The 27,469-nt window shown below is 47.2% G+C and overlaps 5 protein-coding genes across 11 annotated transcripts; 2 read left to right on the top strand and 3 right to left on the bottom strand.

Moving 5' to 3' along the window:
* Window positions 1-241: 241 nt before the first annotated feature.
* Window positions 242-4,737, bottom strand: LOC135435061 (spermine oxidase-like). Of its 2 annotated transcripts, none has more exons than XM_064691955.1 (2): window positions 4,343-4,737; window positions 242-1,813 (listed from the first exon to the last, which is right to left on the bottom strand). In XM_064691955.1, exon 2 carries the CDS (start codon window positions 1,784-1,786, stop codon window positions 269-271), a length of 1,518 nt encoding a protein of 505 aa, XP_064548025.1. In that variant the 5' UTR covers window positions 1,787-1,813; window positions 4,343-4,737; the 3' UTR covers window positions 242-268. The 2 variants fall into 2 exon arrangements, with proteins under 2 accessions (XP_064548025.1, XP_064548026.1); XM_064691956.1 differs by lacking the exon at window positions 4,343-4,737 and adding an exon at window positions 3,091-3,230.
* A 108-nt stretch (window positions 4,738-4,845) lies between these two features.
* Window positions 4,846-7,263, bottom strand: Sec6 (Exocyst complex component Sec6). The gene is made up of 2 exons (XM_064691947.1): window positions 6,241-7,263; window positions 4,846-6,169 (listed from the first exon to the last, which is right to left on the bottom strand). Exons 1-2 carry the CDS (start codon window positions 7,210-7,212, stop codon window positions 4,925-4,927), a joined length of 2,217 nt encoding a protein of 738 aa, XP_064548017.1. The 5' UTR covers window positions 7,213-7,263; the 3' UTR covers window positions 4,846-4,924.
* Window positions 7,264-7,690: 427 nt separating this feature from the next.
* On the top strand, window positions 7,691-10,361 carry Smyd4-1 (SET and MYND domain containing, class 4, member 1). The gene is made up of 4 exons (XM_064691896.1): window positions 7,691-8,450; window positions 8,506-9,532; window positions 9,596-9,902; window positions 9,982-10,361. Exons 1-4 carry the CDS (start codon window positions 7,777-7,779, stop codon window positions 10,248-10,250), a joined length of 2,277 nt encoding a protein of 758 aa, XP_064547966.1. The 5' UTR covers window positions 7,691-7,776; the 3' UTR covers window positions 10,251-10,361.
* Nt5c (5' nucleotidase C) lies at window positions 10,206-13,881 on the bottom strand. Of its 2 annotated transcripts, none has more exons than XM_064691897.1 (7): window positions 13,457-13,881; window positions 12,948-13,351; window positions 12,590-12,885; window positions 12,336-12,522; window positions 10,896-11,036; window positions 10,686-10,837; window positions 10,206-10,621 (listed from the first exon to the last, which is right to left on the bottom strand). In XM_064691897.1, exons 1-7 carry the CDS (start codon window positions 13,689-13,691, stop codon window positions 10,417-10,419), a joined length of 1,620 nt encoding a protein of 539 aa, XP_064547967.1. In that variant the 5' UTR covers window positions 13,692-13,881; the 3' UTR covers window positions 10,206-10,416. The 2 variants fall into 2 exon arrangements, with proteins under 2 accessions (XP_064547967.1, XP_064547968.1); XM_064691898.1 differs by having other exon boundaries at window positions 13,506-13,626.
* Window positions 13,882-14,065: 184 nt separating this feature from the next.
* On the top strand, window positions 14,066-27,469 carry Not1 (CCR4-NOT transcription complex subunit 1). 5 transcript variants are annotated; one of them, XM_064691893.1, is made up of 10 exons: window positions 14,066-14,964; window positions 16,261-16,464; window positions 16,525-17,082; window positions 17,153-17,612; window positions 18,810-20,135; window positions 20,238-21,023; window positions 21,331-23,918; window positions 23,991-25,162; window positions 25,220-25,579; window positions 26,673-26,828. In XM_064691893.1, the coding sequence occupies exons 1-10, from the start codon at window positions 14,860-14,862 to the stop codon at window positions 26,740-26,742; spliced, it is 7,629 nt and encodes a 2,542-aa protein (XP_064547963.1). In that variant the 5' UTR covers window positions 14,066-14,859; the 3' UTR covers window positions 26,743-26,828. The 5 variants fall into 5 exon arrangements, with proteins under 5 accessions (XP_064547963.1, XP_064547965.1, XP_064547960.1 ...); XM_064691895.1 differs by having other exon boundaries at window positions 20,259-21,023; window positions 26,673-26,827; XM_064691890.1 differs by lacking the exon at window positions 26,673-26,828 and adding an exon at window positions 27,042-27,469 and having other exon boundaries at window positions 14,067-14,964.

Here is a 27,469-nt window from a genome sequence, read left to right as displayed (position 1 = left end):
GTATACCTAATCAGGATTGATTGATTGATCAGGCGGTCAATCAAGTCAAAATGTTTTATAGTTAGGTAGGTATACGATTTAGGTATGGTAAATAGCACATGGTAGCATTCTATGCTATATATTTGAATACCTAATCAGGATTGATTGATTGATTGATTGATTGTAAGCAGATCCTAGGAAGACCTGAGCTATTTTGTTATACTTTTTAATTTTATCCATAATCCATTGCACAATTACTTACAAAATAGGCTCGCGCCGACTCCTGATGTTATAGCTGCGACTTGGCCGGCGCCACGCTGAGGCCATAAAAGTCCGCCAATCGCTTGGCCTCGCGCCAACCGGCCTCGACAGCACCGTGAACCGTTGAGTAGTAATGTTCGCTGCTGGCCTCGCCGGCGAACTGGACAATTGGCTTGTCACAGCGGCTCTGCGGTGGCACCAGCATTTTGCTGCGTCCCGGCGACGGCGGCGTCATGGCAACCACCGTCAATGGCTGGGCCAGATCGCTGGCGCCGGTACCGAGGCGTTCCGTGTCCATGGAGCGAAAGGAGTAGGAGCCACGGAAATGCGGATTTGTATACCAGGCGGAGCTGCGAAAGCTGAGCGGCTCGGGTATGTGCCAGTGCAGGAAGCGCCGGAAGAGATACATGCAGCCGGCGAGAATCTCGGCCGGCTGCAGTGACTCCATGTGCCGGCCATTGGCATTTATGATCCAGCCGGCCAGGACGCGTGGCTGATAGCTGACGCGATAGAAGCCAAAGACATCCTCTAGCCAGGCGAGCGATGTATTGCGTATATCGGCCAGATCCTGTTGACGCCACAGCAGCGTAAAGCCCGTCCAATCGTCGGGCCAAAAGGCCTCGGGGAACTCGACAAACAGCTTGTTGACGGTGCCAAAGGCCAATCCCTGGATAGCCCGCTGCTTGGCCACCGGCAGCTGCGGCTCGAACAGCTGCAAATGCTGCTCCTTGAGCACGCCCAGCGAAACGGTGACTATCACATGATCTGCCAGGCAGGATTCGCCATTGTTCAGCTGCAGCTCGACCCGAGCATCGTTGCGATTCCAATTGATTTTGGTGACGCGCCGATTGAAGAGCACCCGCTGCTCGAGTATGCCCAGATCCGAGCTTGTCTGCAGCTCCCGACTGCGCGTGAGGAGACGCAACAGCTCGACAAAGCCCTTGTCCTTCCAGTTGAGCAGAATGTCGCCCTCGCACTCCCAATAGTCCAGATAGCCACGTCCCGACACCTCCTCGAGGGTGTCGGATGCCTCCACCGAATTCTCGAACTTCTGATAATTGTCAAAGAATTCGCCCGCAATGATCGGATCAATGTCGGCGTTCTCCGGCCGGCGCAGCATCTCGTAGAACTTGCTGGACAAATAGCTGCCCAGGGAGCCGCTGCAGTGCTGCAGCTCCAGCTGCCGTGTGACCAGCGAATCTCCGACAATCGCCTTCAGCCGACTGGCGATGTTGTCCGGCAGCACCTCGCGATTGCTGCGCACACACTGATAGTTCTCGTAGACGGGTCCCGTGGACTCGAGCAGCTGGTGCTGGCTGGCCAGCTCGTAGACAATGTTGTCCTGCTCGCCGTGGCACCATTGGGCGCCCAGATCGATCACATTCTCGCCAAAGGGTATCGTGTGTATGCGACCGCCCAGACGCGACTCGGCCTCAACGATCAGCACATTCTGGAAGCCATATTCCAGCAGCTTGGTGGCGCACGCAACACCCGATGCTCCGGCGCCGATAATAACGATCTTATGATCCCGATGCGTTTTGCTCATGGTACGTACTATCCAGATCCTCTACGGCTGCAAAAAAAGAATGGATTGGGAGAGATGATAACGGGTCTCAAGTAAACTAGAGGGGCAGGGCTAACAATCAGCATGTGAATGATTGTGATTTATTGCAGCTAAATGAGATTATTAAAGTGCTCGCCTAATCTAATCGAATGGGATATAATCAAATTTAACTCAATCCGACTGCTCGTAAGCTTCCTAACCGGGTGTATCGGGCCTTAACTGAAGCACCAGTTGATCTAAATATACCACCCAGCAAGTTTGTCAAAACCCCATCTTCCTAGCTCGTCTGGTTCGGGCAGTGCATTTATCATCAATCAGTCAATCAGTTAGTCAATCAACTAGCCAGTAAGTAAGTCATTTGGTATGAAAATCATTCAGTCAACTAGTTAGTCAATTAATCAGTCGTTATTCGTTATTATCCATCAATCAGTCGGACATTCGTACAGTCAGTCATCCAGTCAATCAGTACAGTCAATCATTTAGTTAGTCAAATGATCAGTTATCATTCAGACAACCTACCAATCACTCAGACAATCAAACATTCAGTCATCCAGACAATCAGTCAGTGAGTCATTCAGTCAACTAGCTAGTCAATGAATCAGTCATCATTCAGTCAATCTATCAATCAGTCAGTCAATTTTACATTCAGTCATCTAGTCAATCAGGCAGTCAGTCATTTAGTTAGTCAATAAATCTGTCAATCAGTCAGATAATCATACATTTCAGTCATCCAGTCAATCAGTATGTCAGTCATTCAGTCAACAAGTTAGTCAATTATTCTCTCATCATTCAGTCAATCTGGCAATCAGCCAGACAATCTTACATTCAGTCAGTCAGTCATTCATTTAACCAATGAACAACAAGTCAATCAATCATTCAGTCAATCAGATATTCAATCATTTGCTATCAGTCAGTCATTCAGAACAAACAGTTTTGAATGTAGAGATGTCTGCACATGAAATAAGATCGGCCAAAAGCCAAACGGCGACCGTGAGAACGTCGCTCGCTCAAAAATATGCAGGGTATGCAGTTCGGCCTAACATACGTATATGTATGTATGTATGTATGTATCTATGTGTGATAAAAAGATCTCCGCTAGTCTACGCGATTCTACATTGAACGTATAGAAAACATTCTCAAATATCAAAATAAATCGCAAACATTAATTATTTTAAGCATTAAAGAAAGTTTTTCTTCAATTTCTGACAGCGAAAAGCGAATTCTTAAAAGAACTTTGTATGTAATTTTATATTTTTGGTATATTATAAGAGATTAAAATTATTAACCTATTTTTTTTCTTTAGTAAATCTTCAAAAACATTTAAAATTTGGAATTTCGTAACATTTGTCAATTAATTTAGAATTATACTCAATCAAAAGGCAACAATAGAAATGAAAAGCTAATTTCAATAAATTTGGAATCTGAACAAAGACATTAAACTACATTTGGATAGATTATAAAAAAAGAGGGTATAAAAGTATTTTCAAAAAGCCAACTAACGGCATCGAAATATATATACATATGTATATATATATACATACATATATTCACACGAACACGTGATTAGCAGAGAAAAACATTATTTGGAATAATGTTAAACAGGCGTTACAAACATCCTCACGAATCCATAATACCCTCTGCGTGAATTATAATGAATAGCCGGCATAGCGGTAATTGTATATGTTCTTGTTGTTTTGTATTTCTGTTTTGTGTGTGTTTTTGCGTATGTGGGGGAGGGTTAGGGAGGGGGCTATTGCAGCGCAGACACGTGCGCAGACACAAACGCCGTTTAACGCGAATTCCGTCTGCTCACTTGCTTATGCAGCTGGTTTTGCAATAGTATTAGTCACATGGAAAGAGCACTTGAGAAAATACAAAATAAAAACAGACTACAGGTGGCGCGTTGACAAATTGCATTAGAAAACAGCTGAAACAAATTATTTGCATTTAAATGCAATTCGTAACGGTGTTTGCTGATAAAAAGAAACGCGCGCAGCGCGTCAAGTTCTGATAACGGGACTCGCTTAAAGCGAGAATGAGAGCGCGCGCAATCACACAGATAGACAGACGGACCGATACACGCACACAAAGAGTTCAGTTCTGTATTTATTAATAGCCAATGGAGTGGGATGAGCGTGTTCACTGGGTAAACGGTACATACGACAATTTGTTAGCCATGCAGTTTGCTTGGCCAGCCTGGACCAGCCAGTTTTCTAGTTAGCAACCCCAGCGGCACCAATACAGCAGCTCGCTTATACAATGCCAACTTACTGCACACAGCGTCGTATGACTCCTGTTGCCAGAAAGAGAACGTAGCATTGATTTTATTTGTACATTTGACAAAATGACCAAAAACTTTTCAAGGTTCAAGCGCAATGCATAAAATTATAACAAAACACAGCACTGCACACGTTTTGCACATGTGTATATATACACATATACACATATATAAGCATGCTTGTGCATGCATGTATGTAGCGGCATTAAAAGCTCCGTTAACTCCACTGCCTGTGCTCTGCCCAGCCTTGTCTCACTTACCGAAAATAATTGTTTTTGGTTTATTTTATTACTATTAATTATGATAATAATAATTTTATTAATTCACTGCACTTGAAACACACATAAAAATGATTATAAAATATTGTTGCTACTGCTGCGGTCTGCCGTGGACACAGACACAAACAAAACTGAAAATCATATGGAAACGTGCTGCTCCACAATGCTTATGCTGCGCCAGTGGCGTACCATGCCGCCCCACCCAAGCTACACATGGCTGAGGCAAAGTTTCAGCTACGCCTCTGCATATGCTGAGAGCTTTCACCGCGCACGAAAGCTCCCAGCGAAAGCGCGCCAAGGCGTGCGACAGCTGACCGGCAGATGAATGAGCTGTTGCGCTGTGAGTGTGTATGTGTGTGTGGAAGGAGGGGGGGGGGGGGTGTTGGCTAGTTTTATAAGTAGAATGTCTTATACTGAGTATGCGTAGCAGATGTTTATAAGTAGTTGCTGTTGTTTTACCGCAGCTATGTGTATGGGGCGGGGGGAGGGAGTTGGCTAGTTTTATAAGTAGAATGTCTTATACTGAGTATGCGTAGCAGATTTTTATAAGTAGTTGCTGTTGTTTTACCACAGCTTGTCGCTGAACACGATCTCCTTGAAGATGCAATCCTGCTTGGCAATGCTGACCATTGCCTTCTTGGACTTCATCGCATCCTGCACCTTCTCGCGCACCTCGGCCGCCTTCACATCGTTGCGTATGTAGAAGAGACGCACCAGATGATCCTCGCTCAGCGACGGATAGCTCCCCAGCAGCGTATGCAAATCCAAGGCGAGCAATTCAATATCGGCGACAAGGAGCGCCGACAGCGTGGTTATCAAATCCAGCGGCGAATCGCTGAGCGAAATCTTGGGCGCAATTTTCTCAAAGAACTGTTTAATGCGCTTCGCCTCCAGATTGATTTTGCGGGTAATCGCATCGCATTCGCTGCGCGTCTTGGACAGCCGCTTGGAGAGCAGCGCTCGAATGTAGCGCTTGGCCAGCAGCTTTTGGGCCTCATTGATGACCATCTCAAAGTTGGCGGGCAACAGATGATTATAGTCCTGAAAGTAATCATCCAGTGTCACACAGATCGTGTCCACGGCAATGCTGCTGCCGAGCCACTTGACCGTGAACAGATCATTGAAATGGCATTCCATGTCCAGGAAGGCCTCCTCCAGCAAATAGTTGGCGGCATGTGCGCGTATGCGCTGGAATGTGGCCAACAGCTTCTCAAAGTCCTCATAGTGTTCCGTTCGGGATTTGGGCCAAAACAGATGCTTCATCTGTTGCGCCATCTCCACGACGTTCTGGCTATTGTTCACAATGGTTATGATATAGTGCGTAAAGTATTTGATCTGGTCGCGATTGCGGAAATGATGCTCCTTCAGCTCGATGACATTCTTCAGATACGTTTGGCCAAACAGCTCCACCTGCTGTATGCTGAGCACCAGGGCCTTAAACGTGAGCTCTTGGTGTATGGTGTTGGTCACTTGGAGATGCTGATCGATCATCTCGAATATGATCACGGGGCCGGCACTGTTGTAATAATGATCCCGCTGATCGGGCAGCATTTCGGAGTACCATTCCTGCTTCTCCGAGTCGACGGTCTTCTTCATCCAATCCTGATAGTTGCGCTCCATATTCTGCAGATACTCATCCTCCAGTGATTTCAGGTGCTCCGGATGCAGCAGTGGCCGCGAGAGCTTAAGCACATCCACATTGAGATCCGCATGCGACATCAGATCGGCGCCGGGATAGGTGTGCATAACCCAGGCCAACATCGAGACGTACTCGTTGCCCTGCAGGCCCGACTTCACAATGTTGTCCAGCTTCAGGTGGCCGGAAAAAAAAAGAGAGAAGTGTTTAGTTAAAGCAGAAGCAGGTGGAGCAGGTTACTCACGTAGCTGGAGAGGCCCTCGTGATAGAAGCGGACATACTCGTTGAAGATGTCGTAGTGGGGCGGAAAGCAGGGCACGCACAGCGACTTGACCACACGCAAGTCCTCCAGTATGATCTGACGCAAGATCTCCAAATCTCGCACCAGCCACAACTTGTTGTCCGCCCGCTCCTCCAGCTTGGAGCCCTCGATGCGCGTTATGACAGCCGCCTGCAGCACGTCCATAATCATTTTGCGCCACGCCTTAGGCCGGCCTGGCGGCAGGAAATTCGTGACCTTCTGCTGCTGCAGGGCAAACTGATCGTTCTTCTCCTCGCGCTCGATGATGCGCAGCGCCGTCACAATGACCGTGGGCTTCTTTCGCACGGTGTTCAGCGTGCGGCTGATGATGAGCCGGAGTTTCTTTTCCAGCGCCTGCGAGACCTGATCGACCTTCTCGAAGTGCCGCTTGAGCGTTATCTTGTCGGAGGCATGCTGCTTGGGCTGTTTGTGCAGCTCGTAGAGCAGATCGTCGCGCGAGTTCTCCAGATCCGCCAGGCACTGATGCGCATTCAGCAACTTGTCCTCGTCGATCAGGGCCATTGTCTTTTGGACGCTGGCATCCACATTGAAAATGTGCTTAAGGTTCTCCATGGCCGTCGCGTATTGCGAGTGCTTTGTGTTCTCCTCGCGCACCACCTCCAGTGCATCGTATATTTCGGGCACGCCCACCAGCAGGCGCTCCACCTCGACCATGCGACGGCGCACCTCGCGCACATCCTGCATGCACGTCACCAGCTGTTTCAAGCCGACACGCACGCCCTCCAGCTGGTTCTGCATGCCCGTCTTCAGCAACGCCTCCACGGATGCCTTTTTCCGTGCGATCCGATGACGATACTGCTCCACTTTCTCCAGCTGCCCAGGACGCTGCAGCATGTTTTGTATGTCCTTGAGCGCTGCTTGGCGCGCTTCCTCTTCCAGTTGTTGCAAATCCATTGTTTAAATTTATCTAACTTTTAAATTATAATTAATTTGCGTTTTTATGTTTTGCCATCGAAAAAAAAAAACAAATTACCGATAACAGTGCAATAACATAGCCGGAACAGCTGTTTGTTTTGATAAGTATCGATAGTTGGCAACTGTTGATAGGCAGCACTGGCCAATGTAAAAAGCCGGCAATAACAACTGCAGCCGTTACAAATGATGTATGCAATCGGCTCTTGCATTTGTAGACTTGCGAACGTATTTGTGTACAGAGGCGTGTTGCCGAGAGCCTAAATGCCTAAAAGAACATTAAAGAATGGCACACAGCTCTGAGTAAATGAAGAGTACTTTACTTCTACAACATCTCAAGCAACCTCAGCAGCAGCTGCAGCTTTTGGGCTTGTTGAATATAGCCTCAATAACCACGCAGCCGATTTCCATCATTCACGATATTTATCGATACTTTGAGCTTTTGGCGCATCTCCAGCCTCACAATTTAAAAAGCAGAGGAAACTTAGTTGCGGAACAGGCGAATATTCTTCTAAAACACTAAATTAATATACAAAATATATAATTATGTTTGCTTTGGCAACAGTTTTCGCTGAACAAAATAAGTTAATTGCTTTTACCGAAACTTACCAAAACGAACTAGAAACAATCAAAGTTTTGCACGCGCTGCCTGCAGCGATACGTCAACGTTTTAAGGAACTGACCGAAGAACTGCTGCAGCATCTGGACGAGCCGAGCAATGTGGAGATTTGCGCCAAGCAGTCGCGCTCGCTGCGGGAGCAGGGCAACGAGGTCTACAAAAGTAAATCGGAGAAAAGTGGCAGCGACTTGGCGGAATGTTTGCTCAGCGCCAGTCGCCTCTATACGCAGGCAATTCTCGAGGCGGAGAATGCCAACGAGGAGCTGTGTTTGGGATTTGCCAATCGCGCCATGGCACTGCAGGACTTTGGCTACTACGAGCAGGCCTATGATGATTGTGAGTGTGCTCTGGAGTTTGGGTATCCGAAGAAGATGCAGCACAAGCTAATCATGCGGCAGGCCTACTGTGCCTGGAAGATGGGCGATGCCCAGAAGCTGGGCGAGCACGTCGCCCGCCTGGAGCAGCTGGAGCTAAATGCCAGCTTTGCACAGCAATTGGAGCAGATGCAGCAGGAGCTGAAGCAGCTGCTGCAAAGCAAACCGCAAGTGGAGGAGATGGAGGAATCGAAGCTGGACAAAGTGGGGAGCAACAATACAGATATGTAAATGGTTGGATTTTAGTCTATTTAATCAAATTAATCTATTCGCCAATTGCAGCTTAACAGACGCCGGCTCAAGGGGACGCTACATGGTAGCCTCGCAGCGCATTAAGCAGGGCGAGCTTATATTCACCGAGCAGGCCGAATGCTTTGTGCCGATCGAGAGGCGTCTGATTTGCCAGCAATGCGCTGCGAATCTGATGTGCGCGCCCATACCCTGTACGCGGTGCCATCAGCGTGTGGTCTACTGTTCGCGCCGTTGTCGCCAGCTGCAGGCGTCCATCCACGGCTACGAGTGTGCGGCATATCGCAGGGATTTGCTGCACATGTGTGGGCCTTCCCATTTGGCCCTGCGCCTAGTGCTTACCTATGTGCCACAGTGGCTGCCGCAGCTGCGCAACGGCGGCTCGACTGCAACAGAGCTGTGGCAATCGCTTATGTCCATCGCCGCCGCCGAGCACCATTGGCCAAGTGCACCGCAGCATGTGCAGACGCTGTGCATGATGCACCATCTGGACAAGGAGGACACATCGCAGCTGATGTATTGCGTGTTATCCGCCAACCTGCTGCAGGTTTATCTACATCAGTGCACCAATTTCTATGAGCAGCTGCTCGCCAGCACAGCTGCCTCCGCCGAGGATTGGCATTTGTTGCTGGCCGCGCTGATCGTGCGCTCGGCCAGTCAATTGCATAAAAATGCCCATGTGGGCGATGCCATTTTGCCCCGCTACCTGGGCGTCAATGAATTTGTGCTGCTGCAGCCGCAGCTCTGGCGCGCACCATACCATTTGCGCTTGGGCTGCCTGCACAAGTTGGACAGGACGACGCTGATCAAGTCGCTAAATTTGCCGTATTATGGAATGTGCAATCATGCCTGTGAGCCGAGCCTGCGCAGCTGGTACGATGGCCGCTCGGTGAGCAGCTATGCGGCGCGGAACATTGAGCCGGGCGAGGAGATCTTCAATTGCTACACACTGAACTACAAGACGTGCAGCTTGGCCAAGCGCCAGGAGCAGCTGCAGCAGGTGTTCAAGTTCCAGTGCAGCTGCAGCAAGTGTGTTCGCGCCGAGCCCGATCAAGATTACGTGGGTCACCCAATTCCAGTCACATTCTCTTTTTCTTATCTCTCTTTTCTGCTTTCTCGCCAGTTTGCTTTTCATCGCTATCGCTGCGAGCACTGCGAGCAGATCTTTGTGCCCGCCCAGCTGAAGGAGCCCAACTGGTGGTGCCTGGAATCCGAACAGCCGCTAATTTGCTGCACAGTGTGCCAGACACCACAAGAGTTCCCCTGGTATGAGGATTTCCTAGTGCTAGTCGCAAGCTGTGACAACCCGAATGCGCGTCACGAGGCGTACAAATGTTTGGACTGGCTCAGCAATTGGCTCCTAGACTATCATCTGCTCAGGCTGCACTTGGCCAATCGGCTAATCCTGGCCTGCTTAACAGCCAAAGCGGGTGAGTGGACCGGCTCCTGGCTTCCTTGCTCCCCTGCTCCCTATCAAGGATTGCTATTAATTAAGATCTTCCCCGACAGCCGGAAAACCGTTCGACGACACAGAATATGTCCATTTGGCGCGCATTATTGAATACGAGCTGGCCGGAACTGAGGCGATGATTGGCAACAACGCGGTCGAGTACATACCCAAGCTCGGTTGCCTGTTCGATCTGATGGCCTGGGGCAAATACAAGTGCAGCAAAGAGAGGCGCGAAGCGATGCGGGCAAAACTCGATTATTTGGCCGGCGAAACGAGGCGGATATTTGTCAACTATTACAACGATTTTATTGAGCCGCTGAGCAAATGACAATAATAATAAATTCAACACTTGCTCTAACAACAATCAATTATAAATTCTCTAGATTCAAGCTAAAAACAACAACAATAAACACTGGCACTTTTTTCTTGCATGAACTAAGACTAAGACTACGTTCGAGAGAGAGAGCTGATTTAACTGAAATATGCTCCTTAATTTAAATAAAGTGCGAGGCATATTCGTGCGGCATGACGCCGCGACGCGGATAGAAGGTGTGCGCCGCCGAAAACTTGAGCAAATTCGTAATGTCGCTGGTGTAAATGTCCGCGAAGCGGAACAGACGCCGCGAGAAGTACGTCGGATTGTGATAGGTGCGAAAAACGCTGCCGAACTGCTCGTTGAACACGTTCTTTGTCGCGTTGCTGCAAATGGGAAATATACATATAATCATATATTATATTTATATTATCTTAGCTGCAAGCGCACCGCAATTGATCACGCTCATCCATCCAGTCGCGCAGGCAGACCTGCGCAGCCTCGCTCTCCTCGTCCTGCGTGTCCTCGATCAGCTGTGTGAGCATCTGCAGCCAATTGGCGCTCATCTTGAAGTCCACGCGATTCAACGTCTTGATCTCATGCTGCAATTACAGTGAGGATTGGTACACAAATTTGATTTAAATGGATCTAAATACGCACGGCCAGCTCGCTGATGATGGCGCCCGTTCGCCAGCTGTGCTTTAGGGTCACATCTGCCAGATCGCTGTAGGGATGATCGCCAAAATAAAGCACAGAATGCCCGCGCCAGCCTTTCAGCTCCTGCAGCTGCCGCACCGAGCCCTGTAAATGGCGGGAAATTTAAATAATATAGAGTAAGAAAAGTTAATACTTATTTATGTATGTATGACTAATGTATTATGATGTATGACTAATGTATTATTTACTATTATTCAATTTAAATAATATAGAGTAATACGCTTCGATAGTTGGAAAAGTTACCCATACAAAAGTTATTAATTATTCGACTGATTCTGGCCTTAGAACTGTTTGATATTAGAATTAGAATGCGGCCTAACTTGTAATCGCCTAATGTATTATTTATCATTATGTATGACTAATATATTATGATGATTCTGCCTACAGTGCTATATGGTATGACTTACGGTCGACTAATTTATTATTTTATATTTACTAATGTATGCATGTATGACTAATGTATTACAAAATATGACTAATGTATTATTTATTATTATTTAAATTAAATAATATAGAGTAATACGCTTCGATATTTAGAAAAGTTATCTATACAAAAACTAATTATTCGACTGATTCTGGCTAAAGAGATTATATGATATTAGAATTAGAATGTGAGCTGAGCCGCGATCGCCTAATGTATTATTTATTATTACTAATGTATGTATGTATGACTAATGTATTATGATGTATGACTAATGTATTATTTAATTTAAATAATATAGAGTAATACGCTTCGATGAAACTTTGCAGACGTGTGCTGAGAATAACTAGAAAACTTATTCATACAAAAACTAATTATTCGACTGATTCTGGCAATAGAGATTATATGATATTAGAATTAGAATGTGAGCTGAGCCGCGATCGCCTAATGTATTATTTATTATTATGTATGTTTGTTTGACTAATGTACTTTGATGTATGACTAATGTATTATTTAATTTAAATAATTTAGAGTAATACGCCTCGATAAGACTTTGCAGACTTGAGCTGCAGATAACTGGAAGAGTTATCCATGCAAAAACTAATTATTCGACTGATTCTGGCTATAGAAGTAACTTGCAATCGACTTATGTATTATTTATTATTACTAATGTATGTATGTGAGACTAATGTATTATTTAATTTAAATAATAGAGAGTAATACGCTTCGATGAAACTTTGCAGACGTGTGCGCAGACTTATATCTGGAAAAACTGGAAAAGTTATCCATGCAAAAACCAATTATTCGACTGATTCTGGCTAAAGGGGTAACTTGAGATCGCCTAATATATAGTATTTACATTTCTAATAATTGATTTAACAGCTGCGGCGCGCTTTTAGCGAGACTTGCGTGTTATGTTAATTGTTTTACAGCTGTGCAAATATACATGGAAAGTGTGCTACCTCGTAATAGATTTTGCCTTTTTCCAGCTTAAACACGCGATCCCATAGATGCGAACTGGTTTTCTCATCGTACAGCCGTATGGGCCGTGATTCATCCGTAAAGAATTTCGGTTTGCGCGCCTGCACAATGACCACATCGAAGAAATCTCGCCAATTGGCACCGACCAAGTAGGACATGCCGCAGTTGCTAGAATTAGGGGGAAGAAAAAAAACAAGATTATATTCGGACTAGCCACAGGATGATTCTCTCTTACACAAACGAAAAGGGACTGTTGGTCACCAGAAAGAGATTCTTGCCAGCTTGCTGCAGCTTCTGTAAATATTGCGCAAGTCTTGAATTGCGTTTGATGTACTTTTCCGTGTCCTTCATGACGGTGGCATGCATTATGGGATGACAGGAGCCCATTGCGGTTCGCGTGTCATGGAACACAATCTCGGGATGATAATCGATGCGATTCCGTTCAAAGTATTCGATTACGTTGCACAGCAGGCACATTTCCGGCACTGAGAACAGATCCGCCAATTGCACCATTTTCGAGTTTGTATTATGCTGTGAGGGCACAGAAATCCGAGATTATCGACAAGCTTTGCCTGGGTAAAAGTAATACCTACCCTGTAGCTATTGTTGGGTCCCTCCACGTAGGCAATGGGCAGCAGACGATTGTGATAGAGCTTCAGGACCTCGTCGGCGCCGACCTTGGTGCGTCCGCGGTAGACGGAGCCGAGCTGTAGCTGCAGAAACGAGTCCAGCTTGACGAGCAGACCCTTCTCCACATCGTAGTGCAGACCACGGACCGCAAAATTCGGCTCATATTCCAGATCTAGAATGTCTTCCGGATATCTGAAACGCTTGACCAGCATTTCGCGGGCCAAATTGTACAGCAAGTCCTCCAATATGGGCTTGTAGCAGGCGAGTGTATAGTCATAGTCGAAGCCATACACCTGCACCTCGCTGAGGTCGAGTTCATTGCACGCAAAGACCGCGTCCGGATGCACATCGACGGGCAGCTTTTTGGCTAAAATATGAAGAGATCAAATAACGTTTTATTGATCTTGTTAGGGGAATTCAAATAGACTGACAGTGGAGTCTAAATGGAGTGCCTGATAATCGCAAGGCTTACATTGAAATTTCTTTTTTGTTGCTTCGTAGAGCTCTTGGAAATCACTCACAGTTTTTCGGCCACCGGGTATGGATTTGATAAGAGCGTGGCGGGACGTAACGGCTGCTCCGGTATCATGGCTGCTGCTGGTGTTCAGGTAGCGTAGCCTGCGGCTGGCCGAGCTGCACGTGACTTGGCCCAACAACACATTATGTTTAAATATAGCATCGACAATTGGTCTACGCGCTGCACACATTTAACTTGATTGGTTGATTTAACTGTTGTGTGGGCTGCATAAAGTGCTTGTTGGTGTTATGTACACTCGCAAGGCTGTGCGCGGGCTCAACACGAGCAGACTGCATGATGGTTAATTGAAGTGTATTACAAAGGTGTACAATGCGACTTTAACGTACATCGGCAGCTTAATCCTTACAATCTGTATGTTCCACTTTAAATAGAATTCAAATTAACATTTAATAATTCGATTTAATTGATCGTTAATTAATATATGCAACAGCTGTTTGCACATATACAGCGTTGTGCAACACAGTTGTTATCGTGCCTGTGCCATATCGATAGCAACATTGCATCGATGTTTCCTGTCCATCTCTAATTGTGGAACAGACACGAACAAAATGAAAGCGATCGAATAGCGATTAAATTAATCCAAATTAAGCGTAAAAAAAAAACAATTTAAATTTGGACGTTAATTAACCAACTTGGGCAGTACACAGGAAATTTTCAGTGATTTTTCTAGCGACAAAACCGTGGGTAAAACGAGCTGCGTGAACGAATCAAAGTAAATTTCTTTGTGCCCAGTGCATGTGTGTGCGTGTGTGTACGTACGTGCGATTCATTCATTTCCATTACGTGTGTGCTGGCAAAATTTGGACGGAATAAAAGTTAACCAAACAGCAGCAACAGCTCTCCGATGACTTGTGCAATTTTGTTGTTGTCTAAATTGTCAAAATAGATGCGAGCAATGTAGAGCTGCTGCTGGCCCCTACGAAGGGGGGCCTCAGCCAAGTGCCATGAAATAGGAAAACATTTATACGAAAAAGAAAAAAGAACGTGATATACTAAATATATTGATATCTGCGCCGCAATATTAAAAGCGAAAAAACGCATCACAATTTACGTTTACGTCTGAAGAAGAAGCAACAAATACGTCAAGCACCAATACCAATACCAAGACAATTTGAACGTATTGGTAAATACGTATATGAAGGTACATATATACGTATGAAAAGTATTTCCGACAAATTTCGGCGTTATCAACACCAACACCACCCACCAGAAGCACCAGTCGTTAGAAACAGCGAAACGTAGAGTAACAAAAAAAAAAACAATAATAATAAAAAAGAAACGAAAAGAAAAGAAAAAGCTCACCGAACACAGAACCAATAAATTTGATTCGTAGAATTATGAACGTAGAGAACCAATTGAAGACGCCGCTAACGCAGATTCGTAATTTGGTCAAACACGTGAACAAGCGAAATTTTAATGAGAGCAGCGAGCAAATAAAGCAGGTATGTTTCACATTTAACCTTGTTTTTAAAATACATAACCAAATAATAATAATAATAATAATAACAACAACAACAACAGAATTTCAGCAATTCCAATAGCAATGAAATACAATGAGTGTTGGCAAATTTTGCACATATCGGCATAAGCCAACACACACAGTGCTGCCAACTTAATAGCACAGCGGCTATATTGCCATTTCGCTCGCACATGCATTTTCGCCGACGCCATTACAGTTTGTGTAAAAGCAGAAAATTTCTCTGCCTTGCGCGAGTTTCTTGTAAAAAATTGCCTTTCTTGTTAAGTTGCTAGTTATTTAGAATGTATAAAACTAGCCTAATTACAAACAATAAGCATTGCACGCCGCTGTTGCGTGCCACCTAGTGTAATATCTCTAGTGAAATTGTGCAAAAAAAAAAAACTTTAAAAGAGCGTACAAAGTTTTCTGCCAGCTGCGCTGCCGCCAGCCCTTGAAGTTCAGTGTACGGACTTTACTGTCTACATTTGACATTTTATATTGTGTGCGCAATATTTTGCAAATAATTGTGCAATAATTTTGGATATCGGTAAGGAGTTGCATATTTTCGCGATATTGCTTTCTTATTAAATGCGCATATAAAATTTTCATTTGACCACCAACACCAATACATGAGCATACATATAGCCCTCTTGCCTTCATGCTCACCCCTTGCGGTGTGTGTGTGTGTGTGAGTGCGTGTAGGCCTAAAATTCCCAAGTTGAGCGAGGAGTACTCTGTATGTAATTTTTTTTTTTTTTTTTTTTTTGTCGTTTTGCATTTTGTTGTGGAGCAGCTGCGCGGCCACAGCTGTTGTTGTCTCGCTTCTGCGTATACTCGATTGAGTTTCACATTTGAGTTTTTGTTTTTGCAGTGTGTGATGAGAGCATTAAAAAAATAAGGCTTTTCGGTTTTAGTTGTAGTTTTTTGGGGGTTTTTATTCAGATATTTAGTGATCGTTGTGGAGCTAGCTACGCTTCACATTTCTCTTTGTGACTTGTCAAAATTTCAAAGTGTGCAATGAAAATCGAAGAAAAAGAAGATAATTATAAATAGTTGCATCAATTATTATTCAGTTAATTGTGTGACCGCTTTTGATGAATTGCTCATGTGTTATCGATCTCTAACTTCTGCTGCCCGGGCACGGCAACATGCTCAGGTAATCGTCTGAGCGACTCTGTATTAATCGCCTTCAACTTCTGCTCTCTCTCTCTCTCCCCCTCTCTCGCTCTCGCTCTCTCTTTCCATTTCTTTTTGTTGTCCATTGTGACCTCGTTTGCAGTTTATCCAAGAATACGGCCTCGAAGCGGATCGTAGCTGTCTGCGATATCTGTTCACGGTACTTAACTTGAACGATCCGGCACCGAACGTCACCGCGCAGCTGCAGGCGAAGCTCCTGGGCGCGCACCTGCAGCGGCAACTGCAGTGCTCCTCGTTTGTGACCAACATATGCATCGCCTTCGACCAGCATTTTGCCAAGCATAAGGTGCGTCCAAACAAATCCAAACACCACAGCATCAATAACTAATCTAATTCCTTTCCACAGAGTCTGAAGCCGTTAGCACTTGCCGAGCTCGTTGGACAGGTGGCCAAGCTAACTGGTATTAACAAACTTTGCGAGTGCATCTTTGCGCTAGCGGTGACCCACAGCTCCTATCCGGAACTACGGCAGAGCGCACGTGAGAATCTGCGCGGCTCGCTGCCGGATTTGCTCGATTCATATTTGGGCCAAAATTCAGCTGCCGCAACTGCAGCTGAAAGTGGTCTGCACGAGATCTCCTTTGATCTGTTGCAGTATTTGCTGTGCTGCCTGAACGAGTACGTGAGCCCGCAGCTGGAGGCACAGTTCTTGAATAAGCTGCGCGAGGAGTTTCCGCGTGAGGCGGTGCCATTGGTTCTAGCCCCGCTTTTGTACCGTAGCCCAACGACGACGACGACGGCGACGGCAGCCAAATCGAAGGAACCAACTGATGCAGAAGAGGAAACGACGAACACGAACACGACGAACACCAGCAGCTGGAGCAGCTCAAATGCAGATAATCTGAATGAAGTTGGCATTGAGGATATCTATGACCATTTATGCGAGATAATATTTACAAATCAGGTGCGTGCACAGCTCTCCTCCCCATTTATGTCCCGCCTCTTGCAATCTTACAATCTACTCACATTTGCAGGGCAAAAATAATATTATGGACACATCTTGGATTAATTTAATCCTTGAAATCGGTTATGAATTTACATCGAGCGTTGAAGATTGCAAAAATCATTTGTGTTGCGGCGCTGGCGGCTCCCGAGAACTCCAGCCCAAAGATGTTGCCAAAATTGTTGGACTCATGTGCCGCCGGCACTCGTCGCTGCTCGATTGCAATGTAAATCTACCGACACCGGCAAATTTCTGGCCCGGACAGGGACAACAGGCTGCTGGCAGCAGCAGCTCCAATGCTTCACAAACCGCACAACAGAATTCTAGCAGCAACAACAACAACGATGGCAGCAGCGAAACCAGCAGCGCCGCCACCGAGAAGAAGGACAAAAAGGATACAACAGACGCAACACAAACATGGAAGCCGGATGTGTTCGTACAGGCGCTCAAGGAGCTGGTGCCACAGCTCAACTGGAAGGAGGTCTGCATGGGTAAGTGCTAGAAAAATATCACCCAAATCCCGATGCAATGTACAGAATATATATGCTAAGACTTATCTACTTACTAAGTAGTTTAGAATAGAGGAAGAGAGGAGTCCGAGCAGAATACTCTATAATGCTTGTTGTAGTCATCACATAGAACCCGGAACGTTTCATGCAAGGCATAGTTAGTTGAAAAGGTGTATAAATAAGTGTTAGTCTAGTGCGGATAAAGAAATTTAATAGGCTAGTCAAGAGTCAATTTCACCCGTAGTGAGCTGATGAATAAATATTACACCAAGCATGGTTCTGCGATTAATTAAGGAATGAAGATTAATTATACGAAGTCTGATAGAGTACGTTGGAAACCGCACACGAGGAACCCAATTTAAACCACTAAGAGCAAACAACAAGAATTGTTTCTGCAGATTCAATTCTGTCTGTGACCAGATGCATGAGGCATACTCTAGTATAGGAGGTCGTACCAAAGATCAACTATCGCCAACTATTCATTTAAAATGGCTTAAAAGAATTTCCAAGCTATGTTAAAATCCCTCTCATTCCATCTCAAATCAATTTCCGCCCATAGATTTTTCTAGCAATTATCGAATACCCCAAGTCTTGAGCTCACACATTTTAACTTTTTTGTGGCGCCTGTCTCCCATTTGAGTTGATAGTTTTCTGCTATCCTTAGTTAATTGTTCTTTCAGTCATATATAATTGTTTAAAATGGATTAAAGGGATATCGTTTTTTTAAGCAAATGTAATAAAAAAGACTGGGATATGAGTTGTCGAATGTATATAAAAGACTGGCATATGAACTGGCTTTTACATACATTTATAAAGTGTATAAATTCCCTGCTTTTATGTGGAGAACTCACTCACTTAACTTCGATACGTTCGACCTTCACCTTCAACTCGTTTTATGATAAATTCCCTCTCATTCCAATTGTCGCATACGCTAAGTTTGGTTTGCTTGGCGCCTGTTCCCATTTGATAGTTGATAGTTTTCTGCTATCCTTAGTTATTTGATCTTTGCGTCATATGTAATTGTTTGAAATTATTATTAGTTGTTTTTGTCCTGGCTTAATGAAATTTTTAATGAAATTGAAATACATATTTGTTTTGTACACCAGTTCTTAGTATCGGACCATTAGTACACATAAGTGATATATATATATATTTTCAAAATTTCTTAACATATTACAGAGCTCGATCATCCCGAGTTTGTGCTGAAGGATCGCATCGGCTTGGATCTGTTGCTGACCATTTTAAGATTGGCCACGCAATCGAATCTGTTTCCGCAACCGGAATGCATTTACCGCCATTGGGCCAACACCGAGGGTCAATTGTCGCTGATAACGACCATGTTGAAGAATCCGGATCTGTTCTCCTTTGCCGACTACGTGTTCAGTCAGCCGGCGTTGGATGTGCTGAAAACGCCGCCCGATGCCGAGAACAAGGAGATAGCTGCATGGAAATCGCTGCATCTGGTCGAGGTGCTGCTCTCCATTGCGGACAAGGGCTACTTTAGTCAGGTGCACGAGCTATTCAAATTTCCGGCACAAAATTGTCCCGACGTCCTGTTTCTGGCATTGCTGCACATAAATCCGCCGTTGACACCATTGCGCCAGGATCTGTTTAATCAGCTAATACCCACGTTTCTGGGCAATCATCCCAATTCGAATGTGATATTGGCCAGCGCCTGGAGCTCAACCAATTTCCAGCTGCGGCCGAGCATCATGAACGCCATGTCCGAATGGTATTTACGCGGCAACGAATTCGATCAGGGCAAATTGTCGCGCATTCTCGATGTGGCACAGGATCTAAAGGCGCTCTCCTCGCTGTTGAATGCTCGCTCGCATCTGTTTATCATCGACTTGGCCTGCCTGGCCTCGCGCCGCGAGTACTTGAAGCTGGAGAAATGGCTGAGCGATAAGATACGCGATCATGGCGAGATCTTTATACAGGCGATGATCAAAGTGCTGCAGCGCCGCTGTCCGCAGGTGACCAACTCCAAGCTGCCCGAGGATCAGCTGCCGCCCAAGCAGGCGCAACTGCTGCCCGAAACCGTGACCACAATGATCAACTGCCTCCAAGCTTGCATCAATACTTGCATACAGCCGGAGACGGCCGAAATGATTATGCAAATGGCCAGCAATGTGGCCATCATGGCTAGCAAGGCGCGCGTCGCACAGCAGCAGCAACAACAGCAACAACAACAGCAACAACAACAACAACAGCAGCAGCAGCAGCAACAACAACAACAGGCTGGCGGTCCGCAGGGCCTGGTGCCGCCGCCGCCAAGTATTTTGCGAGGACATCGCGGCATGGATTTGCCAGGCGGCGGCATTGTGCCCGGCTCGGTGCCACCACCGCCGCAGCCCCAGCAACCCTTCTCGGGCAATCTGAATGCACAGCAAATGTTTGGACCGGGCGGCGGCGGCATGGATCCGCTGACCAACATGTCCAACAATCTGGCGGGCCTCAATCTGGGCGGTCCCAATGGAGCCTTCAACTTTGGCAACATGCTGAGTAAGTATACAAAAGGGAAACGTCATCTGCAATGGGCTGCGGCTCGTTGCTTTTGTTGTTTGTGTATTCTATTTATATACCCATCTTTATGAACGGCAACAGATAACTTGGTTTCTACTCCAGCATCTCCGTCGCGCCTCATGAATCCCGGCGCCAACCCCTATCCGCCCATTCCAATACAAATCCCAGCGCCGCCGCCGCCAAATGTGGGCAATCTGGGCCGTATGCTGCCAGCGGGACCGCAGCCAACGCCAACGCCGCCGAATCCCAATAATCCGGTCATGGCCGATCTGCAGATGCCCGTTTCCAAGGAGGTCGAGGATGAGGCGAACTCATACTTTCAGCGCATCTACAATCATCAGCCGAATCCGACGCTCTCCATTGACGAGGTGCTCGATATACTGCAACGCTTCAAGGAGTCCAGCCATCGGCGCGAACAGGAGGTCTTCCTTTGCATGCTGCGCAACCTGTTCGAGGAGTATCGCTTCTTCTCCCACTATCCGGAAAAGGAGCTGCAAATAACCGCTCAGCTCTTTGGCGGCATCATTGATCGCAATCTGGTGCCCACATTCGTGGCACTCGGCCTATCGCTGCGCTGCGTCCTCGATGCACTGCGCAAGCCCGAAGGCTCCAAGCTCTACTACTTTGGCGTGACGGCACTCGATCGCTTCAAGACACGGCTGCACACCTACAACAAATACTGCGAGCACATACGCTCCATACCGCATTTCACTGATTTTCCGCAGCATCTGATCCAGTATGTGGAGTTCGGTATGCATGGCCAGGAGCCGCCGCCGCAGAAACTGATCGGCCTAAGCAATACCATACCATCCTCGGCCATTGCCCAGGGCGCCACGGAGCCGCTGTACCGTGCCAATTCAATGCCCGGTAAGTTAGCCATGATGTCCCCCTATGACCCATTCCATATTGTGAACAAAGCTGGCACAATTCGATCAAACCACGGGGTGGGCTGGTAGCCTAAGCTAGCCTCATTGAGCTTGGCTCTCTCTCTGGCTTTGCATGTCAACTCGATGCTAAACCCAGCTGAGGTTAAAGATGACGCCCGACTTTAACCAAGGGGGAATCTTAAGTCCGACAACATGCATTTATTCTGCCTTTCCGAGGCGCTTGCCAACGCTTTGTTTCGGCTTGTCAAAGAATTTTATTCTAAACTTAATCTCGAATCTTTTTGCAGGCAATATGACAGCTGCCCAGAATGTACAGAAGCAGCCCGTTGTGGTGTCGCATGCCACGCGCATGAAATCGATTGCAAATGCGACCAACATTGATACGCTGCTCGTGGCCAAGCAGGAGGAGAAGGTGACGGTGCCGCCGGAGCCGGTGCAGGACAAGACGGCGTTCATATTCAACAATCTCAGCCAGTTGAATATACCGCAAAAATGCGAGGAAATCAAAGAGATCATGACCAAAGAGTATTGGCCCTGGCTGGCGCAATATCTTGTGCTGAAGCGCGCCTCGATGGAGTTCAACTTTCACACGCTCTACTACAATTTTCTGGATGCGCTCAAGAATGTGGAGATCAATCGTTATGTGACCAAGGAGACGTTGCGCAACATTAAGGTACTGCTGCGCTCCGACAAGGGTGTCATCAATTTCTCGGATCGCAGTCTGCTCAAGAATCTCGGCCATTGGCTGGGCATGATGACGCTGGGTCGGAATCGACCTATTTTACAGCTGGATCTGGACCTGAAGTCGCTGCTGGCCGAGGCCTATCACAAGGGTCAGCAGGAGCTGTTGTTTGTGGTGCCATTTGTGGCCAAAATATTGGAATCATCCGCTAAATCGCGCATTTTCAAATCTCCCAATCCCTGGACCATGGGCATTATGTATGTGCTCGGTGAGCTGCATCAGGAACCGGATCTCAAGCTAAACCTTAAGTTCGAAATCGAAGTGCTGTGCAAGACGCTCAATCTGGAACTGGAGAAGCTCAAACCCGTTATTTACCTGAAGGATCCAACCCGGGCGCTGCTCATCGAACAGCAAATGTCGCAGCCAAAGCCCAAGGTGGTCGAGGCACCGCCTCAGCAGCAGCAACAACAACATCAACAGCAGCAGCAGCAGCAGCAACAGGCGCAGCAGCAGCAACAACAACAACAACAGGCGCAGCAGCAGCAGCAGCAACAACAGGCGCAGCAGCAACAAGCGCCGCAGCCGCCGTCGACTGAAGTCGATCCGCAGGCGATGCTGATGAACAACAACAACAACTCGAATGCAACCGGTTCCGTTTCGTCACCCAATTTGCCGACAGATCCCAGCCAGGTTGTGCTGCCGCCGCCGGAGCCGCGTTATTCCTATGTCGAGGTGAATGTGAACAATTTCCAGTTGATTGCCCAGCAGCTGGTGCTGCCACCGAATATACCCTTCCTGCACGCCAATCCGGGCATCAAGCATATTGTGGTGAATGCGATCGAGCGCACAATTACCGACTGGCTGCAGCCGGTTGTGGATCGTAGCATACGCATTGCATGCGCCACAACTGAACAGATAATACGCAAAGATTTCGCCTTGGATGCGGACGAGAATCGTATGCGCACCGCCGCCCATCAGATGGTGCGCAATCTGGCCGCCGGCATGGCCATGATCACGGGCAAGGATGAGATCGCCCGGGCCATTAGCCAGAATCTGCACAAGGCCTTCATGGCCGCGCTGACGGGTGTGCAGAGCATGGCCGATATGCAGGCCGCCTCCATGCAGCTGGCCAACGAGAATGTGGAGCTCGTCTGTGCGTTCATACAGAAGACGTCCGCTGAGAAATCGGCGCTCGAGATCGATCGACGTTTGTCGACGGACTTTGAGACGCGGAAAATTGCACGCGAAGAGGGCAGTCGATTTGTCGATGCACAAATTTTGAGCTATCAGCAGGAGCGTCTGCCGGAGCCAGTGCGTCTCAAGGTGGGCCCAGCGCCGCCCACACTGTACGCCGTCTATTCAGAGTTTGCGCGCAGCATTCCCGGCTTCCAGCAGATGAGCGACCGGGATATTGCTTTGTTTGTGCCCAAGCCGCAGGATATACAGCCGCCGAATGTGTTTGCCAACGATGAGAGCAGCATGGTCTACGCGGAGGTGGCCAGCAAAATGGAGGCATTCATGAACACGGCCATCAATGTGCCCACCCTGCAGCTGCAGGCCAGCAAGATGCACATGCTGCTGAACGCATTGATGGCCACGCGTCGCCTGCGCGATCAGGAGTCGGCCTTCAATCTGCTGACCCGTGCCGTCGAGGGCCTAACGGAGGGCCTGATCAACGTGCAGGATCACATGGAACAAATGAAACTCTACCGGGACATACACTTGCGCATACTCAGCCTGCTGCACAACAGCTTCGGTGCACCCAACACCGAGCGGGCGGTGACCAAATGCTTCTTCGATATACGCGAAGAGGTGCGCTACAATGTGGAAGCGGCTCGCGCCCTAATCACATCGCATTTCGTCAATCTCAATCAGTTCGATGGCATGCTGCGCGACTGCATGGACAATGGCAACAATTATGTGGCCGTCTCGTTTGGCATTGCGCTCCTCGAGCGCCTCATTATGGAGGATCGTGCCATTAACATTGTGTCCGACAATGAGTTTATGGCCACCGTCGAGCTGCTCGGCCGGCTTACCCAGCAGCGTCATCGCTATCCCGAGTGCATTGTCAATGCCATCGAGACGCTCTGGTCGGGCAATCTGAATACCAGCGACTACGGCTCCTTCAATCCGGGCGAACGCTATCTGGCCGGCGCATCCCATTACATACACTCCGGCATGCATCATGTCCGGGTAAGTTCGGGCTAATCCAAGTTGAGTAGTTGTTTTTTTTTTTAATCAGCTATTTTTTGATTCGCTTCACAGTCATGCGACACGGATGATCCGCCTGGCCTGCAGGAGAAGACCGAGTTCCTGCTCAAGGATTGGGTCGCGCTCTACACACAACAAAATCAGTTGACGACACGCGATGCCCGCAATTTTGGCGCCTTTGTTCAGAAGATGAACACATACGGCATTTTGAAGACGGACGATTTGATAACGCGCTTCTTTCGTCAGGCGACGCAAATCTGCACGGATGTCGTCTATCGGATGTTCGCCGATCCGAGTTTGCCCATTAACCAGGCCAAGAACAAGATATTCCAATGGATCGATGCGTTTGTGCATCTGATTGCCATGCTGGTGCGTCATTCGGGCGAGGCGGGCAATCCGACGACCAAGATCAATCTGCTCAACAAGGTGCTGGGCATTGTGCTGGGCACACTGCTCAAGGATCATGAGATACGCGGCGTTGGATTCCAGCAGGTCGGCTACCATCGCTTCTTCATGATGCTCTTCATGGAGCTGTGCTCCGCGGACAGTACACTCGAGTCCCTCATGCACAGCATCGTGTCGGCCTTTGCCTACACATATCATCTGCTCAATCCGAGCGTGGCGCCCGGTTTCTGTTTTGCCTGGCTGGAGCTAATCTCACATCGCGTCTTCCTTGGCCGCATTCTGGTCCAGATACCCGGCCAGAAAGGCTGGCCCCTCTACGCCCAGCTCTTGCAGGATCTCTTCAAATATCTCGCCCCGTTCTTGCGCAACACCGAACTGGGCAAACCCGTCGGCCTCCTATACAAGGGCACACTCCGTGTGCTGCTCGTGCTCCTGCACGATTTCCCCGAATTTCTGTGCGATTATCATTTCGGTTTCTGCGACACAATACCGCCGAATTGCGTTCAGATGCGCAACATTATATTGTCGGCGTTTCCGCGCAATATGCGGCTGCCCGATCCGTTTACGCCCAATCTAAAGGTGGACATGTTATCGGACAGCAGCAATGCGCCCAAGGTGTGCAGCAGCTATATCATGAACATACAGCCGCCCAATTTTAAAAAGGACCTCGACTCGTACTTGAAGGCCCGTGCGCCCGTCACATTCCTGTCGGAGCTGCGCGGCCATCTGCAGGTGACCTCGGAGCCGGGCACGCGCTACAACATGACGCTCATGAACGCCCTGGTCATGTATGTGGGCACCCAGGCCATCGCCTTGATCAGGTAAAATAATCCAGTCGAATTCCCAGACAATTTACTGATTCTCTGTTTTCTCTCCAGAAACAAGAACTTTGTGCCCAACACGTCGAACATTGCGCACAGCGCTCACATGGACATCTTCCAGAATTTGGCTGTCGATCTGGATACCGAGGGACGTTATCTGTTCCTCAATGCCATTGCCAATCAGCTGCGCTATCCGAACAGCCATACACACTATTTCAGCTGTGCGGTGCTGCATCTGTTCGCCGAGGCCAATTCGGAGGCCATACAGGAGCAGATCACACGCGTCCTGCTCGAGCGCTTGATTGTTAATCGTCCGCATCCATGGGGCCTGCTGATCACATTCATTGAGCTGATCAAGAATCCCATTTACAAGTTCTGGGAACACGATTTCGTGCATTGTGCACCCGAGATAACCAAGTAAGTGGGCCCATATATAATTATCTATAAATGTGTATATATATGTATGGATATATATCATGTCCATCAAGGCTGCAAACCGGGTTCGAAAAATCCCAAAAATGCAGCCGTACCTTAAACCGAAGCAAAGCTCAGACCCTTAACCTGGGCTCGAACCAGGTTTACGAATCTAATCCTCAGGCAAGTAGTTGGTCCGAGACTTACTGCTAATTAGTCTAAGGTGTGCAAGGAAAAGTTTTTAATTTTGCTGATTATATCAATGACTTGTCGTAGAGCATCCTGTCGGGTTGATCATGTGGATGGCGCCGTTTAAGTCTTCTCTTTCAGTGATACAAACTTCAGAAATGGGGCACCTAATTCTTGTTGCTCCAGATGGAGCAAGACGCCTTGGCTAGCAGCGGGTTGCGCTGGAAGCGAAGGCGTTCAAAGTATCGTCGTTTGGCATGTTGTCGGATGAGGTCTCCTGCCATGGGAACTCTTAGGTCTCCTTCGCATTTACCCAGGAGCATTCCATATTCTTCTAAGAATCTTGCTTTCTGCAACTCTTATTTTGTTGAGCTGAGATTGAGCAGAAAGCATCCATGTCTCCATGTTCGATTCGAACCATTGAGACATGTCTGCTGAAGCCAAACTGACGCTGGACAGGACTCTCTCCCATTGATGCTGATGCTTTCAGTCTAAGGCCCATGTTGCGAAGCTAGCCAGGTGTTCTGTGGGAACTACTGGGACCTGGTCAGCCGAGCAGTGCAGGTCCTATAAGGACATCATCCCACCTGTCCACTGCTAAAGCCGAGCTGCTTGTTGGGAGTGGGATCAAGGACGTTGCCTTGCGGGATTCATTTTCTTTTGGGTTTGCAGCCCTGATGCATATATATATATATATATATATATATATATCACGTATAACCGTGCACTTGTGGCATTTTCTATATATCTCCATATACCGTCCAGTCGTAGTATGTAGCACACACACACCTGCACACGCACACCTGCACGCACACACCTGCACACGCACACACACCTGCACGCACAGTTGCCTTGAAACACGTGAATGCGTGGTTATTTATGATTTCATCGTTCGTTTTGCTTTCAGATATTTTGGTGAATGTCTGATTGTATTTAATCGATTTGAGCCTTTGAACAGCATTCAGTGTGCAGCCTAATAATAGAGCAAGAGTTAACTAAGTTTTTTAAATGATTATCGAACTATGTGTATATATTTTGCATGTGCAACACACACACCCCCCCCCCCCCCCCCCTACGTATTCTGTGTAAAACAATTCGTAAACAATTTTATTTATGACATTGATTTGTAACGTTTGCCAATCAAAAATATATTAACAATTCAGTATTTAAATATGCATATCTATATCAATCTGTACATTTAGTAAGTTGTGATGAGAGTTGAGCAAATTGTTGATTGATCTCGTTTCAAAAACGTTCTCGCGCACGTATTTTGCAGGCTCTTCGAATCGGTCGCCCGCTCCTGTTTGGCCAAGTCGAATGTTACCCAGCAGCTGAACATGGCCGTCGATGGAGCCGATAGCCAGGAGGTGGTCAACATTAACTGAGTAAACGCAACGGTCCTCCGACGCTTCAGCCAGGACATTTGTGCCCTATTGAAACGTAGACAGCAGCAGCAGCAACAGCAGCAGTAAGAAGAGGAGCAGCAGCAGCAGCAGCAGCAGCAGTAGGAGGAGAGAGGAGCAACAGTAGCCGTAGCCGTAGCCGCCGCTGCGACCATAAAATCAATTATATATATATATATACTAACGAGATGTGTTTAGTTTTTAGTAAATCGTTTTAAGCAAAATATGAAACAATGAAATTACAAAAACGCAGAGCAACAAAAAACAGAAAACAAAAAAACCAAAAAAAAAAAAACGAAAA

Source organism: Drosophila montana, unplaced genomic scaffold (assembly GCF_035044405.1).
Source record: "Drosophila montana isolate Dmon_TW-CO22-7 unplaced genomic scaffold, ASM3504440v1 contig_3469_1, whole genome shotgun sequence".
In the NCBI taxonomy this organism is placed as follows: domain Eukaryota; kingdom Metazoa; phylum Arthropoda; class Insecta; order Diptera; family Drosophilidae; genus Drosophila; species Drosophila montana.
The sequence above is the reverse complement of the archived record's forward strand: the minus strand, read 5'-3'. Positions and strand labels throughout refer to the sequence as shown.

Bases quoted from the DNA above. Each gene is read 5' to 3' on its own strand.
- LOC135435061 (XM_064691955.1), bottom strand. From the start codon at position 1,786: ATGAGCAAAACGCATCGGGATCATAAGATCGTTATTATCGGCGCCGGA.
- Sec6 (XM_064691947.1), bottom strand. From the start codon at position 7,212: ATGGATTTGCAACAACTGGAAGAGGAAGCGCGCCAAGCAGCGCTCAAG. The intron at 6,170-6,240 runs GTGAGTAACCTG...GGCCACCTGAAG, and splicing joins ACGAGGGCCTCTCCAGCTAC to CTGGACAACATTGTGAAGTC.
- Smyd4-1 (XM_064691896.1), top strand. From the start codon at position 7,777: ATGTTTGCTTTGGCAACAGTTTTCGCTGAACAAAATAAGTTAATTGCT. The intron at 8,451-8,505 runs GTAAATGGTTGG...CGCCAATTGCAG, and splicing joins GGGAGCAACAATACAGATAT to CTTAACAGACGCCGGCTCAA. The intron at 9,903-9,981 runs GTGAGTGGACCG...CTTCCCCGACAG, and splicing joins CTGCTTAACAGCCAAAGCGG to CCGGAAAACCGTTCGACGAC.
- Nt5c (XM_064691897.1), bottom strand. From the start codon at position 13,691: ATGTGTGCAGCGCGTAGACCAATTGTCGATGCTATATTTAAACATAAT. The intron at 13,352-13,456 runs GTAAGCCTTGCG...TTCATATTTTAG, and splicing joins AACAAAAAAGAAATTTCAAT to CCAAAAAGCTGCCCGTCGAT. The intron at 10,838-10,895 runs GTGCGTATTTAG...CTGTAATTGCAG, and splicing joins CCATCATCAGCGAGCTGGCC to CATGAGATCAAGACGTTGAA.
- Not1 (XM_064691890.1), top strand. From the start codon at position 14,860: ATGAACGTAGAGAACCAATTGAAGACGCCGCTAACGCAGATTCGTAAT. The intron at 17,083-17,152 runs GTGCGTGCACAG...TCACATTTGCAG, and splicing joins AGATAATATTTACAAATCAG to GGCAAAAATAATATTATGGA. The intron at 21,024-21,330 runs GTAAGTTAGCCA...ATCTTTTTGCAG, and splicing joins CCGTGCCAATTCAATGCCCG to GCAATATGACAGCTGCCCAG.